At 40.8% G+C, this 15,938-nt stretch overlaps 1 protein-coding gene across 2 annotated transcripts in view; it reads right to left on the bottom strand.

Annotated features, from left to right (window-relative positions):
• The window catches only part of NTRK2 (neurotrophic receptor tyrosine kinase 2), a 359,712-nt gene that overhangs the window by 155,991 nt on the left and 187,783 nt on the right, over window positions 1-15,938 (bottom strand). Inside the window, exons 12-14 of one of the 2 annotated variants that reach the window (XM_054501261.2) lie at window positions 13,296-13,343; window positions 6,954-7,142; window positions 1,856-2,677 (exon numbers count right to left, since the gene is read on the bottom strand). In XM_054501261.2, coding sequence (XP_054357236.1) covers window positions 2,649-2,677; window positions 6,954-7,142; window positions 13,296-13,343 — 266 coding nt within the window. In that variant the 3' untranslated portion in view covers window positions 1,856-2,648. Of the gene's footprint in view, window positions 1-1,855; window positions 2,678-6,953; window positions 7,143-13,295; window positions 13,344-15,938 lie in introns of those variants that run through there. The other variant, XM_054501260.2, reaches the window with a different exon arrangement.

The raw sequence follows: 15,938 nt of genomic DNA, 5'->3' as shown, positions 1-15,938 counted from the left end.
TCTGAGAAGCCCAGCTACGGTGGTTACTCTCACAGGCTGGCAGAATTAGTAAAGACAGAGAAAAGCTGCACTTCCCAGGGAGAAAACCTTCACTTTGTTATAATAGCTGCCGTAAAGGATTGAGCCTCACATCTAAGAAAAACTCCGGTGGTGCCATCTCTACTTAACCAGAGGGAGCACTCAATTGTTCAAAGCACCTGGGTAGCAGGAGCTTCTTAGCAACATAGGAGGCTACTCTGCAACTGTGTTTGCTCAGCTGGTCCTGGTCCACAATCTACTGGCACATGCAAGAGTGGCCAGTCCGAAACCAAATTGGGGATGTAGCTTGATTGGATTCATCCTGTTGGTACACACACTCCAGTCAGGCTGGGCCTTGGGAAATACCCAGAACAAATACATTAGGATCCTCCATCTGCTGGGATGCTTCTAGAACATCACTGATGCTTTGGTGAAATTGGACTGAAATGTCTGATATGCGCAGGATGCAGAACTCCATCTTGGTTGGCCGATGATAAGGGAGTAAACGCAGTCTTCAGAATATCACTCTGTCTCCCTGACCTAAATCCATAATCTTTATTTTTGTTTTTCTTTTCAGACACCAAGCTTAGGACTGGAGTGTTTCCTCTAGGAGGTCTAGTATACTATAATCAGGTGATATTTCTTTTTTGATAACAAAGAATAATATTACCCAATGGTCAGATGCTAAAAACATGATTTTACTTCACTGTGAGTGTGCTTGAAACTGGTTTGCTAACAAATCTTCATCTCAGTGCAGCTCATAATAACATGGCTTACATTTTAAATGTAATTATGCAGCATGTATTCATTTCCTTTCTTTTAAGAAACTCAAGTTGCTTCTTTAAAGCATTATTTGATAGCTTCTTACCATCTCCTTTGAAGTTGAAAAGGGAATATGATATCAAATTGTTGTAGCTAGCAATGGGGGGGGGGGGGGGCGTGGCACTGAGAGGGGGAAGGAATTGTACTGGGACCTGCAGAACAGCAGCAATGTGCCATGAAGGCTCCCACGAGATGAGTCGTCAACCCAGTGTGCCATAAAGGAAGCAATTTTTAAGGATCCTAAAATAACTGCATTCTCTGTCCTAATGCTCGTGCTGGGCAGAATGGACTTAGCTTATTTTTAAAGTGCAGGCCATGGCCTTCCAAGGCATACAAACAACTCCCAAAGCAGCCATTATTTGGCCAATTAAACAATTAGAAGAAAATATACTTTTGAAAGACAAAACATTAATAGGCAAAGTACAGAAGAAAGTTCTAAAGCAATTGTTTCTACCCATTTTTCAGTCCTATCTCTGACCATCAAAATGGACCATGGTCATTCGATTGCACTGAAGTCTGCAGATAATCTCTGGTAACTCTGAGGGGCCCCGCACTCTTTGATCTAATGAGCTTCTGGGGTCCTGGATGTCATTCAGAATTTTTGCTCATGTGTACTCAAAGTAATGTTGCAAATATGTTCAAAACCTCTGCGGTTCTGTGAAAAATATCACCTCCATCCTTTCCCCTTATTGGTAAGACAATGATGAAGTGGGCTGTGGCTGTTGAGGGGAGCAGAATGGGTGCCTTGTGTGATAGCTTTAGCTAGTGTTAAAATACTCCCTCCCTTTATAATGTCTTCTTTCCTCAGGCCTGGCTGGTCTACGAATCTGTGCTTATTTACATAATTGCCTAGTAAGCATGTGACCACTAGGAAAACACATACGCACACACAAACACACATATACACAAGGATACACACACATTAACTATAATAGCTGGAGAAGTATGGCACACTCTGGAGAAAATTTTTAAAAATCCATTTCATTGGAAATGGAATTAAATTGAAAAAAAAAGTCAGAATACTTTATATGCCTCTGTCACAGGGAGTTACTAGCCCTAGGCACATGAAGAGGGCATGCTCTGCAAGTACAAACACATCCAGGTACATATTTAGAGACAATTTTAAGTCGATTTAGGCCTCAAGCCTAGGACCCTAGCTAATTTACAAGGCTGCTCTAGGGAAGACAGAATTTTAGGGAGGACATCTATAGTGTTTGCTCCGACGGGTCCGACAGGAGAAAATAAAACACACTCCCACCCTTCAAGAGAACCCAAGATTGATAATTTGGGGTTTTTGCTGGTTAGTATGTTTTGTTTCTCTTTGTTTGTTTCAGCTCAGAAGGTGTGTTTCCATTGTTCCCTGTCAAAAACTTTCTCAGCAGTCAAGGAAAGGAAAGCAACACAGCCGCCCTTGAGCTGAGTTTGTAAATTTTACTGGGAAACCACCCCGTGCTGTCAGGTGATGTGGTGTTCAGACACGTCTAACCGAGCTAGTTGAATTAAAGACCACCTCCAGACTTGATGTTGCTGAGCTCCTCAGCTCCATCTTGCCATCCTGATTGATCGAGGAGATGGGTCTATAGTTAAAGTGGCATAGTACTTTGAGGGGTTAGTCATTAGAGCACACTGCTTTGTCTTGGAAAGGCAACTTCTTGCTTGGCTAGGTTATGGAAGCTAAGGAGTGACGTCAAGATGTTGTCTGGCCAGAATTTGCAGATAACCATAGAACTCTTCTCCTCCATCAGGCATGGATTTAGCCTCCTTTAGTTCCTGCAGTGACACAGGAGCCTCCAAATACCAAATTATTATCAGGCGATCTTGGGGGAACCTCTGGGCCCTGCAATAAAGTAGACAGACTTGCTATTGGAAAGTGCTTGGGAGGAATTCAGCCCTGTTCAGATTGCGCTACAATCCTGCAAACCATCTCTGGACTTTGTAAATGAAACCCTCATATCACTCCAGATAGTGAAAACATACTTCAAGGGATATAATTGATCACCATCTTTCACTTAAATGATTTTATGCATCATTTTAAGAAGTCGAATTTGATCATGTTTGTTTATTGTTTTGTTTTTAAAGCCAAACTATGCAAGTATTGAGCTTGTATCACTCTGGACAAGCCACTTCTGAGCATCGTTTATAAAATAAGGTGTTTTTATTCATTGATCCTTCAGGTCTAACTCAGAGTATCACACCCAGGTGGCGGACTGTGAGCCAAACCCGACTCACACTGATATATTTTTATTTATCTCACCTGGTGTCTTAAATCTTGGGGAATCCACATAAAATAATAAATGCCTGTTTTCTCTGGAAAAATTAGAGTATCTGGCAATACCAGGCCCATACTCCAGCATGGCCCTCACTACCCCATATCATTTTTCTTTCAGCCTGTTTCTTGCATTGACGTGCCTGATCGTTGTTGGTAATTGGGGTTTTGGACCCGTGCTCTAACCTATCCTATTGTAATGTCTATCACATTGCATTATGATTATATGATGATCTAACTATTGGCCTTGCCAGTGAGACTCCTTGAGAGCAGGGAACAAGCCATCATTTTCAAGAGATCTCTCATTCCTAGTATTAAAAGAGTGTTATAAATAAATATTTAATGAATTGTCTTTATTATGTAAGTTAGATTCTTAAAATTCCGTGAAATGAGTAAGATCATACATATAGATCTTACATATATTAGATTCTTACAATTCAGTGATCTTTGTAAGACCATATGTATATTCTAAAGTCAACATCTTTGAATAGCATGCAGTTTTAGGAAAAAGAAGTAAATAGGCCAGTTTTTGGCTCAAGTCTCTGATGGATCCATAAGAGTAGTGATATTGTACTGTCCATATGATATTATGCTTTAAGCACACTGAAAGTGTTCTAAACTCTCTCTGAGATCTTCTCAAATGTTTTTATCATTGCAACTTCTTGAAAGAGCCCTTCTTTAGAGGTTCTTTAAAAGCTCACTTGTAAAAAATATTCAATGGGGCTCATGCCTGCATTCCCTCCCTTGGGAGGCCAAGATGTGAAGGATCACTTGAGTCCAGGAGTTCAAGACCAGCCTGGGCAACATAATGAGAACCATATCTCTACAAAAAATAAAAACAAAAAATAAAAAAAAATTAGCCAGACATGACGGTGTGTACCTAGAGTCCTAGCTACTCAGGAGGCTATGTCAAGAGGATTACTTGAGCCCAGGAGTTCAAGGTTATAGTGAGCTATGATTGTGCCATTGCACTCCAGCCTGTGTGACAGAATTTTATATATATATATACACACAACACATATACGTATATGTACATGTATATGTATATGTACATATACCTATAGGTGTGCATATAGGTATATGTACATATACTTATATATGTGTGTATATATAGAGTACATGTATGTGTGTGTATATATATGTGTGTGTGTGTATATATATATATGTATAGTCAATGGGAATTATCTAATTGAAATCTAAGTTCTCAACATTTCATGGGCCTACAGCAACAGATTCATCTACATGTCAGGTCTATACATTTTGAAATATTTTAATTTCTGCATGACTACAATTAGAATGTTCAAAGAAAAGATTTTTTGTCCAAAGTCTATTTCTGCTAAAATTGTTACCTAAATCTATTTAAATTGGCTAATATATTGTTAAAAACATGTCTAATAAATAAACAAATATGTAGGCAAGTTTGATAGGAATAAAAACAATGAAAATGATTATGAGTCATCTTTCTTGTTACATATCTGCTAGCAATTAATATTTCAGTAATATAAAGCTACATCTGGTCAACATGTGGCTGACATCAAAGGTACACCACGTCCTGTGCTATGAAGGAATGGTTCAACAGATAAAGATCCTGCTCTCCAAGAGCTTACAATCTAACCTAAAAGAGACTGCAGAAACACGTGAGAGTGCTCATACTCACTACTTAACAAAAGGCCACACATACACCGAAGATAAAGGAAAAAAAAATTATGAGATAAAAAATGACATTTACAAAAGGGTGAAGGGAAGGAAAGAAGTAAATTGCTTCTTCATTCTCATTTATTTGAAAAAGGATTCATGGAACATTTGTGATTTTAAGTGTTCTTAAAATCATGAAAGAGTATATGTGACTTGTTGCCTGGAAAAATGAAAATCTCTTTTGGTATATGGTGTGGAGTGACTGAGGACACTAAGCTGGGACATTGCGGTTGGGTGCAGGGCCTAGCAAGACTTTATACGGAAGGAATGACCAAATGGAGGTTGGCCATTTGGGTAGAGGCCAGAAACTGACAGGAGGCACAGAATGACTGAGCCACACAATCAAGACTACTCCAAAAGGAACCCAAACCTTTGCAAAAAATCTCCACAGACTCCAGATTAAGGAAATAACCTTTGAAAGCTTTCTTTCTGGATTTCTAAGGGAAGAAAGCACTTCCAGCCATGTAGCCCACTTTTGACTACAGGATCTCATTTGTTATTTTGTTTGTTTGCTCTCTTGCTCGTTTGTTTGATTTCTCTTACTGCACTTGTTGGGCTGATCAGGTCTACTTAATTACGCAGCTTTATCTTTCCTCCCTCCACAAAGGAAAGCAACTTTTTGAGGGTATGTTGATTTTATCAGCCTCAATTATACTACAGCCTCAGGCTAATTGAAATGCATCATAGCCTGGTTCGGGTGGTGACTGAGGTGTCAATGTCAAAGTACTCTATTCCTAGGGAGAACAATCAAAATGATGACAGATGCTCCCATCACAGTATCCTGCTTAGTCTTACTCCTTATTTGACAGTTCTGTGTACAGGGCGTTCCAAGGATCTTTGGAGGAGGCTCATCCCATCAAAGAAGGCACATTTTAAGCAATGCCTCTACTCACCTTGTTCACACCACAATGACAGTATTAAGATTAATAATACCTTAATTTCAACTAATACCTTTTATTTCAAGGAGCTCAATATTCTTCACACATTATTCTATTTATCTTGTCATGTTACAGAGTCAACCAAAATCTCTGGTGGATTCCAGTCTCACACATTAAAAGCTCATAATACTGTTCTTCCTAACATTTAAACTCATATCCAACCTTAAACATGCCTTGGGATAAATTTGAGTGAATAGGATAAAGTTACAGATATTTCCTTATATATGCACAGATCTAATACTCACTGCCAAGGCCCTTCATCCCATGAAAGCTCTCGACAGAGAGTCAGCCCCCAAAGCCTAATCTTGCAGTAATCCTCTACCTTACCTCTATGACAAGGTAGGAGAATGGTATTTAAGACGGGTTGGGAACATGCATGATACCCGCTCCGTAGTGGCAGGGAATCTCTGGGATCTGGGCCACCTGACATCATAGCCCTCACGGCCCCTTATTCACATATGAAGGAAGGCCTGGAATCAATGCCATAAGACTGTTTGTCCACTGTGGGTTTATTTTTTGTTGTCTTTAAGGCTGTGCTACAAGTTTAATATTGGAGCAGTGGTGCAGAAGATAGCACAAAAGGCCCTTAGAAAAATCTCAAGCTTGCTAATGGAGATTAATGGGTTGATTTGGTTTTGAAAAATGAAAGTCAGTGTACTTAATATGCAAATCATCTGCTGCCATGTCTCTTTGCTATTGTGGCAACACAACAAGGCCTCATGCTGGGAACTCAGACTGAGCAAAGAATATAGGACTCCCCAAACTGATACCACCTGTGGGCAACACAGTGCCTTCCCAACTACCTAGAGTGCATATTTCAATTACTTTCAATAGGCTAAATTTAAATTACATTCATTGCTTGTCATCTATAACTGATATATGTGCATTCAAATGACACTTCTGGTTTCTGTCTCTCTCTTTTTCAAGATAAGCATGCCTTGATTCCAACTTCACATTGACAAATGGTTTTGGAAAATAGATCCCAAGAGAGTCAGTATCTGCCCACAGTTCCCTTCCCAGCAGGAGACACACCCGGAGAATTCCATAAGCAACAAACTAAAGGATCTATTCCTGGGCCAAAAGCTGCAAGAATCCTTAGACATTTCACTGCACCCTGTCCCCCGCCAGTCATCCCTATCAGGGGCTCTGATAAACACTCTGGTTGATACAGCTATGCAGCAAATGGGACAATAAGTATAAACAGCTGTACTTACATGTGTCTGGCTTGAGCTGACTGTTGGTGATGCCAAAGTACTGGGGATTTTCTATGACAGGGATCTTGGTCATTCCAATAATGACAGCATCTGGGCCACCTTCTGAAGAAGATGGAGTGTTACTCCCATTAGAGATGTGATGGAGTGGGCTGGCAGAGTCATCATCATTGCTGATAACGGAAGCTGGGCCTGGAGATGGAAAAATATATATATTCTCCTGTAATCAATGGCTTTATTGAGCTGTAATTCACATACATAAAATTTACCCATTTAAAGTATACAATTCAGTGGGTTTTAGTATATTCACAGAGTTGTACAATAATCACTATAATCTAACTGTAGGACATTTTCATCCCCCAGTTAGCACTCACTCCCCATTTTCTCCACTTTCAGCCGTAGACATTCACAGATTTACACTCTATCTCTCTGGCATTTCATATGAATGGAACCATATAACATGTGGTCTTTTGTAACTGGCTTCCTTCACTTAACATCATGTTTTTAAGATACATCCACATTGTAGTATGTTTTAGTACTTCCTTTCTTTGTATTGCCTAATAATACTCCATTGTGTGGATATGTTGCATGTTATTTATCCATTCATCTGTTGGTGGACATTTGGGTTGTTCTGGCTTTTTGGCTATTATGAATAATGCTACTATGAACATTCATATACGAATTTTTATGTGGACACGTGTTTTAATTTCTCTTGGGTGGAATTACTGGGTCATATGGTAGCTCTATATTTAACATTTTGAGGAACTGCCAAACTGTTTTCCAAAGTGGCTGCACCATTTTATATTCCCACCAGCAGTGTATGAGAGCTCCAATTTCTTCACTTCCTTCTCCTGTAAGATAATATGTAGCTTTCCTCTCTGTTCTATGATTGTCTCTAGAACACTCTGTCATTGAAACTCTCAACGTGAATCTGGGATTCCTATTTCACAGAGCATTGAAAGTTGTTCTGGGAATTTCAGGATCTGGGTTTCCTTTCTCCACCCTTTGGACAAGTCACTTACTTCCTTTGGACCTCTACATCAACTTATATGCAAAATAATATTTGCTTATTTTATGACATTAGAACGAGATTAGTAAAACAGGAAAACGTATTATAAATTTAAATATGCTTCATGAGTATGTATTACTACTAGGTATTACTAAATGAACTTTAACTGGTAGACCAGATATACATTTGACTGTCCTATGACTACATTCCTCTTTCTTCATATTCTGTGAGTATCTGCACCACTTTTGTCTACAAAATACTTTTATAACAATAATGGATCAATCCCATGGCAAAGTTACCTGCTTTGTCTTTAGCTGTAATGCTATTTATAGAGTCATAACTTGGTGTCTTTATACCAAATTAATAATCATAGCATTTTTTGTACAAGACAAATTTTCTAGCCCAAAGTCTCAGAATATATATGCTCACACATACAGTCCACTGTATCTTGTCTAAACAATTTACCCATTAGCCACTAAACTCATACTGTTTGCAACCAAAATTAGATGCACAAAGATAAAGGTCTACGTGAAAGCTTCAAACCAATGAAGACGGCAGTGGCTCATGACAGGCACTGTCTACGTGGGAGGTGCACAAGATATGTATTACACAGGCAGGGTCCCATGGAAGCAGACCACTGACCCGACTACTGGCATAAGCCCAGAGAAGGAATAAAGAGAAAAAACAATAGGGAGTGAAAAGGCAGAATCAAATGCCCAGACAAGGCAAATGCCATGCCAGGGAAATGTCTGAATTGCTACTTCCTATGCAAGGAAATGTGCTTTCTTCCAACCCCCCCTACTAAATGCATGTTTCAGCACTTCCATCCTTTACCTTTTCCCTCACACTTAACTATTTTAGTGAGAAGCACAGCAATTCTGAAAACAAAAGTTGTTTTGTCATCCAGTCTTGAATCCCCTATGAAATATAATAATATCTCATCCCCCAACCTCCAAGATCCATTTTTCCCCCTCATATGGAGATTATCACAGTTTGTAGTGATAACAGTTGGACATTCCCCAGCTAAGCAGTGTCTTAAACAAACTATGCAGGAGACAGCCAACTGTTATTATAGGTAATTTTTAAAGCATTCTCTCAAGGGGATGTGCATTGAAGCTGCCTTTAATGATGCACTCCGGCTCAATTCTGCAAACAAGTCCTCACACAGCCAATTTAGAAGCCACACAACACTCAAAAGCAAAGGCAAACCCATCAGTTGTGTCCGTCTTGTGCCTAGCTCACCTGCATTAGGATACAGCAGAAATCCTGCCAAGAATAACTACAAAGACAAGTTCTTTCCAACATTCCTAATCATACCTGTTCTGCTACTTGCTCCCTGACAGGCCTAGATCATCCAGCTTCTGGCCAGCAATTAAAAATGAAGATGTGTTGGCCGGGCGTGGTGGCTTACATCTGTAATCCCAGCACTTTGGGAGGCCAAGGCAGGCAGATCACGAGGTTAGGAGTTCGAGACCAGCCTGGCCACCATAGTGAAACCCCGTCTCAACTAGAAGTCCAAAAATTAGCTAGGTGTGGTGGCACACACCTGTAATCCCAACTACTCGAGGGGCTGAAACAGGAGAATCACTTGAACCTGGGAGGCGGAAGTTGTGGTGAGCTGAGATCGCACCACTGCACTCCAGCCTGGGTGACAGAGTGAGACTCAGTTTCAAAAAAAAAAAAAATTAAGATGTGTTATGCTAAGGTTTCCGCATCTTGTCAATAAAACCTTCTCACCACTGACTCCCTTCCTTGGTTCCCGGCATGGCTCTTCCCTCCTGCAAGATTACCAAAACATGGTACTGCCTGCGCTCCCTGAAAGACTGCAGTCAAGGCTGCATGTTTCTTAGTAGATTCCAGGCACCACCTTTACCCCCAGAAATGCAGGCGTTTCTTTTTCTTAAAATTTCTTTTTTTTATTTCAATAGTTGTTTGGGGAACAGGTGATGTTTGGTTATATGAATAAGTTCTTTAGTGGTTTCTGAGATTTTGGTGCACTCATCACCCAAGCAGCAAACACGGTACCCAATGTGTAGCCTTTTATCCCTCACCCACCTCCCGCCCTTTCCCCACAGTCCCGGAAGTCCATGGTATCATTCTTATGCCTTTGTACAGGAGTTTCATTTTAAAACACTCCACATGCTGTCAGAAATCCAGCAATATTTCCTTCTGGAGCCCCTGCAACCATTAGAAATGCACTGACCCCAGTTGCTTTCTTCTCTGACTCTCTTCTGACCCAGGATGCTCTGAAGTTCATGAACATCAGAGCAGCATTCAATCATTTTTGAGGAGGCTGATACCTAGAAGACAACTTGAGATTCCCAGATTCAGACTTTGAATCTTCTGCCAAGTACACAGCGAAGCCCTCACTTAAAGAGTCCAACCAAGTGATTTGCTCTCGGCTTCGCCTTCCTCACTAAGGGATACCCTTTCCTTTCCTAAACCTCTCCAATTAAACCCCCCAACTCCAGTGTAACAGCTCATTCAAGGGAATGAGCTCTTGTTTGGGGAGCGAGGGGAGGATTAAGCATAGAAGCAGTAAAAAGCACCACAGGTAATTTTTCAAGAGCCTTTTCACTTTGCCAGAAAAATCACTGTTGACAAATGTGAGTAACACATAAACCTCAACAATTCATCAAGGGGGATATTAATTCAAGTGCTGTTTTCTTCATTATTGATGCTCCAAAACCTAGAAGATTGATATGGCTGGCAAGGTTGCAGGGTTTAAGCCCATTTTTCTGTGAACATTTTGATATAATGGAATGCAAAGCACAGCAAAGTTGGGAAGGCAGAAGAAGCTCTCAGCGGGACAATGAATGTCTACATAATTTGACAGCAGCCTGTCTGTGCATATCACAGGATGTGTCTTTGTATGTCTATGCATGTGTTTGAGCAGGCACCATGAAAAAGACAGAAGAATAAAGGGGCACATCACCGTGTGTTAAACGAAATTCATATGAGGACTTGAAAAAATGTATTATAATATTCATTTAAAGTTTTAAATGGCGAGGTATGTGCACACTTGGCTGATTTAGGGTAAATAGTTCTAATTACTCAGCTGACAAACATGAGTTAAGTCTGGAAACATTTTTAGCCCATTTTTATTTTAATATGTCTGCTTGGTCACATATCCTGTACTATGACTTCACAGACATTTCTAAGCCTAATGTAGACTTAATTTCCTGTGATAAGAATCACGAAGGTCATCTGGGGGAGTTTTCTTCTCTCAATACCAACAGTGCCTTCAAGGTGAGGGGAAGGGTTAGTACTCTTGAGCAGCTGTACTAAGCAAGCCTTTTTATATTCTGGATTCTGGTGCTTTGACATCTGGGGCCCTGCTGATCCTAGAGGGATGGCCCCTCCCACCCCTGGTGAGTCAGCTCCTACAGATGGTAAATACCCTGCCTGGGAGCATGCCTTTCAAATGCAAACCAACCAATCCAGAGACAACACCCCCAACCACCTGCCAGATGTGAGGCTCACACTCTAAGCCACTATCCACCTGCCCTCCCCACCCCAGGGCCAGGTACTTGACAACTCTAGATAGCTCCTGTACCCTAGAGCCTGTTGAAGTTACTCAGACTAGCCAGTCCTAAACCTGTTTACCCTCCCTCCCCAGTTCCTTACCCGGAAACACACTAAAAGCTCCTGCCCAAGTTCTCCCTTCCCTCCTCTGCCTCTTGATGGATCCCAGCACTTCCCCACGTGGCTCTGCATTCTATGGTGTGCCCCTTTCTTTTGGGAACCATGAGTAACACACTATCTTCTCAATGGAAATCATCTCCTAAACTGTTGGTCTCACCAAACTTGAAAAATAATGAAACCTATGTTTTATAAGAGCAGCACCTCTGCTGGACTACAGCCGGAAGAATAATTCTGAAGAGCTCTCTGCTGTGGCCTAAAACAGTAAAACCACATTTTCGCAGCTTTCCGGGAACAAGCACCCTTCTGCAGTGCAAATTGGCTTGAAAAAATATTTAAGTGGTTGCAATGACTTGCTACTTAAAAGAAGCAAGACCCTGTCTTATAGGACTGTTATGGGAGAGTTTATTACCACCTTCCCCAAAAACACATGGGGTACACCTACGCATGCATACACATCAAACCCGTAAAACAGAACACCTTTAAGACTGCCCAGGCAGGATCATCCCTCTGATATCTTGGCAAAGTGACTATGATCAGCTGTGTCTGAAATTTGCCCCTAGGGAGCTGCCTAGAAGCCCTGACTACTTGAGCTTGATGTTCTAACTTTGCCAGGTCTCCACTTCCCCTTTGCTGGTTAAGAACTTTAACCTTGGAATCCATGGAGCTAGCGAGAGTCAAGGTGACTTTTCCCCCTCCAGGCCCCATCTGGCCAGGCTGCCTCAGCCGGCTGGTCATTTTTGGATCACTGGACAGACAGTGATAGAGACTGCCCAACAAGACAAGGTCTGATGTCAGGTTGGAAAGTGACAGGAAACAGCTCCTTATATGGCCAGGATGAATAAGCATAGGGTGGATGGTTTGGAATTGAGCAGCCTCCTGACATTGGTACATTTCCCCTACTTTGCCATTTTACCTATGGCCAACCTTGCTACCAAAAGAAATACTAACCAACAGATGCCCAGGATGGTCGGATCTTGGAAACCCACGTGAAAGATGTAAGAATGCCGTCTTTTCATGCCTTCTAAGCAATTCCTGTTCATTGTCTCTGTATCCATAGAAAATTCTGAACAAATTAGAGGTCCCAAGAGATCACACCTGATTTCAATTCTAATGAGGAGCTACATCATCTGCATTCACTTGGTAAGCTACAAACTGCTTTTCAATTGTCAGCACATAGTCTGAATGCAGGGAATAGAATGCAATCAAGCACAAATCACAGCGTCTGGACGTTAGAATCTGTTTTGAAAGAGGAATGGTCATAAATGGAAACTGATTTACCAATTCAGAACTCTATTACATCTTGGCCAATGGAAGAAAGTTAAGACCTAAACTTGTCCAGCTTGACTCTTCAGTCAGTTATTCCCTGTACATGTAGCTGAAATGTAGTTGTATTTATTTCCTTAACCTTCTTAAAAATGCATCACAAACTAGAACTGGAACGACAGTTAACACTTCTCCCACAGGATAAAAACGAGTCAAATCTAAAAATGTAAAACCATGTACTAAACTCAATTAACAACAGTAATGCCTTTTCTGGAAAAATTCTAGACCTACTTCTTCAACAAATCAAAAACCAGGAACAGAGAAAATGAATCAAAGACCGTGGAATGTAAAGAGGGTCTAAGCATTTTCATCCGAATAAAAACATAGACTCATTACTTATCCAAAGAAGGAGTGAGTTAACTACTTACCAACACCTTGTCTTGATTTTACTTTCCCAAATCCAAACCATGAGAAATCTGAAAACCACAACAAAACATAAAATAAACTTCGAAAGAGAAGTAGAAACCAGAGGTGGTCAACACTGTCCTTGGTCAAATAATGCAACAAACTCCCCCCGACAAAAAAAAAAAAATAAATAAATAAATAAATAAACCACTTGGAATGAAAGCTTCCTATCAAACACCTGGAAACTAACCCTTGGATTTTTGTGTAGAGATTTATTTCCTATTCAGAGAACACGGAGGCTCCAATCAGATAAGAGAGAGCAGCCTGTCTATGAGAAAAATAGCCACAACCCAGGGTTAAGGGCTCTGAGCTGTTTTCTTTCTTTCTCACTTTCTTTCTTCCCCCTTAGTGGAGAGATCATTGCCTTGTATTGAATCATCTGACAGGGAAGCTGCAGGGGTGAAGACACACACAATGCATTTGACAAATGCACTACGGTTCTGAACCGCAGCAATGTGGGAAAATAATAAGAGAAAACAGATCTTTTTTGAAGCTGAGACAGACAGTAAAAAAAGCAACACAAAATCCCGTGGGAGAGCAGACACTTGGGCTAGATAGAGATTCAGGAGGGAGGGTAAAAAAGATCTTAATTCTACATGGATTCTCGCTCCTGACTTGCTATGTGACACTGGGCTGTGTACAGCTGTTCCGTGCCTCTTAGAACACAAGGTCCAGTAGGCATGTGTAAGAAAAGACCTGCCAAACGTCTGGAGAGCCTCCGTGAATAAAGCCACAGTGAAATGTCTGCTTGCTTCCTGAGCCCAGCTCTTTCCTTCTAGGTAATTTCCGCTGGATTCAAAGTGAATTCCACACAGTGGGGAAATCCCTGAATATGAGAAGGATAAAGGGAATGGACCCCAAATCAGTAACTGTGTTTCCCTCCTCTGTCATAATTTTTACAGACATTTTGGATAATTAGCTAGCTAAACTGAAGAGGAATCAATTTAAGCGAACAATGTACAGAAAAGCTCTTTGCACACTCAAGATGACTTAGGAGGTTGTTGTCATGATGACTGTTCAAGGGTAAAGGTAGGCTTTCCCTCCCTCGTATCCTACAACTTCAGCCCCCCAACTTCTAAGCCGAATTTTACTTCTGATCTATATTTTCCTCTGAAAGCTTCCTTCTAGGTTTTAGAAGACGAGATGAAGGCCTGGCCTTGAGCCAAAGCCAAATAAAGATTCCTTTGCACAGAAGACAGTGAACTTCAGTCATTGGAGCTGTTAGTCTAGGGAGGCAGAGTCCTGCCTATGGATTTCTTAGTTACAACTAACCCCATTTAAAACAAAGTGTATTTTCCCACTGGTCAACTTTTGTTTTCTTATATTTGTTTGATTTAAACACTTTTAATTAAACCATAGATTGAATTTTTTAAGCCTATTTTTTTCACTTAAGTAGTTTTTCAATGTTACATTCCCATTTTAGAGAGAACCCACCGAAGGGCAATGTCATCATGGTCCTTCACTGATTGCACATTTCAGATTATTTTTGATCATTAACTATAATAAACACAACTGCAATAAACATCTTTACACATCTTAAGTGCTCCCCTTCTCTTGCTAAAAATAATTCCCTTAGATAAATTCTAGAAATTGAATTACTCATTCAAAAGGAATGAATATTGTGAAGGTTCTCAATACAGGTTATCAAATTGCTACAACACTATGCCAGGTCTCACTTTCACCAACAGTATTTGAGAGGGTAGAAGTGTGTTTTTGAGCTCTACCCAATGGGAAAACTAAAGATGCACAATTTCCCCTTACAGGAATTGCTGAATTCCCCACCGTTGGTGTGGCTCCACCTAACTGGGAAGAGACCTCACAAATATTCCCCTCCTATCGTGTGCCCCATGAAACCATTCACACCCCACTTCTCCCAAGCTGGAGTTTTGCACAGGTACAATGAGAATTGCAGATACAAAAAAATAAGAATTCCTCTCACTTGTGAAGTCATTACAGTTCACTGAGTGCCTCCACCTACCCACTGGGCACTTCTTCCTTAGTCCTCAGCCAACCTTTGTTTACATGAGAAATTATCCTATGCGTATTGATGAGGAACTGAGATTCAGGGAGGCTGATACACTTAGCAAATCTCTCAGCTGGTGGTGACTGAGCCAGGATTCATATCTTCTGATGTCAAATCATAGTGGGTTTTTTTTCATTCTTTTTTAGTTGCATTTCCCGTGCTCCAAAATCACCAAAATTAACCAAATTTTATAATAGTATAATTAGAATTCAATTTTAAATGTAGAAAAACACTAAGTAGTTATTCATTCTCATTTATTTATTTATCAGGCAGAACAGAGTCTTCAAAGAGGAATGAGCTGCAAAGCGGCCCTTGAGAAGCTCTCGGTGGAGGATGAGCCATCCAAGAAGTCAGTCCAGGGTGTGTGAGCTCAGAAAAGAAGCCTGTTTTCCAATGTAGGGTTGGGAGGGGGCTCGAGAGAGAGGGCTCAGAGGATTTCTAGAAAATAGATTAGAATTAGCCAAGAATGGAAGAGAGCAGAGGAAGGAACACTGACTGCACTCAGAATACAGCTCTGGTTAAGGTGAGAAGTGCTGAATGTGTCCAGAGGCTGATGCAGCTGGAAGGAGGGTTGGGGGAGGGA

Source organism: Pongo pygmaeus, chromosome 13 (assembly GCF_028885625.2).
Source record: "Pongo pygmaeus isolate AG05252 chromosome 13, NHGRI_mPonPyg2-v2.0_pri, whole genome shotgun sequence".
NCBI lineage: Eukaryota > Metazoa > Chordata > Mammalia > Primates > Hominidae > Pongo > Pongo pygmaeus.
This window is presented reverse-complemented; position numbering and strand designations above follow the sequence as displayed.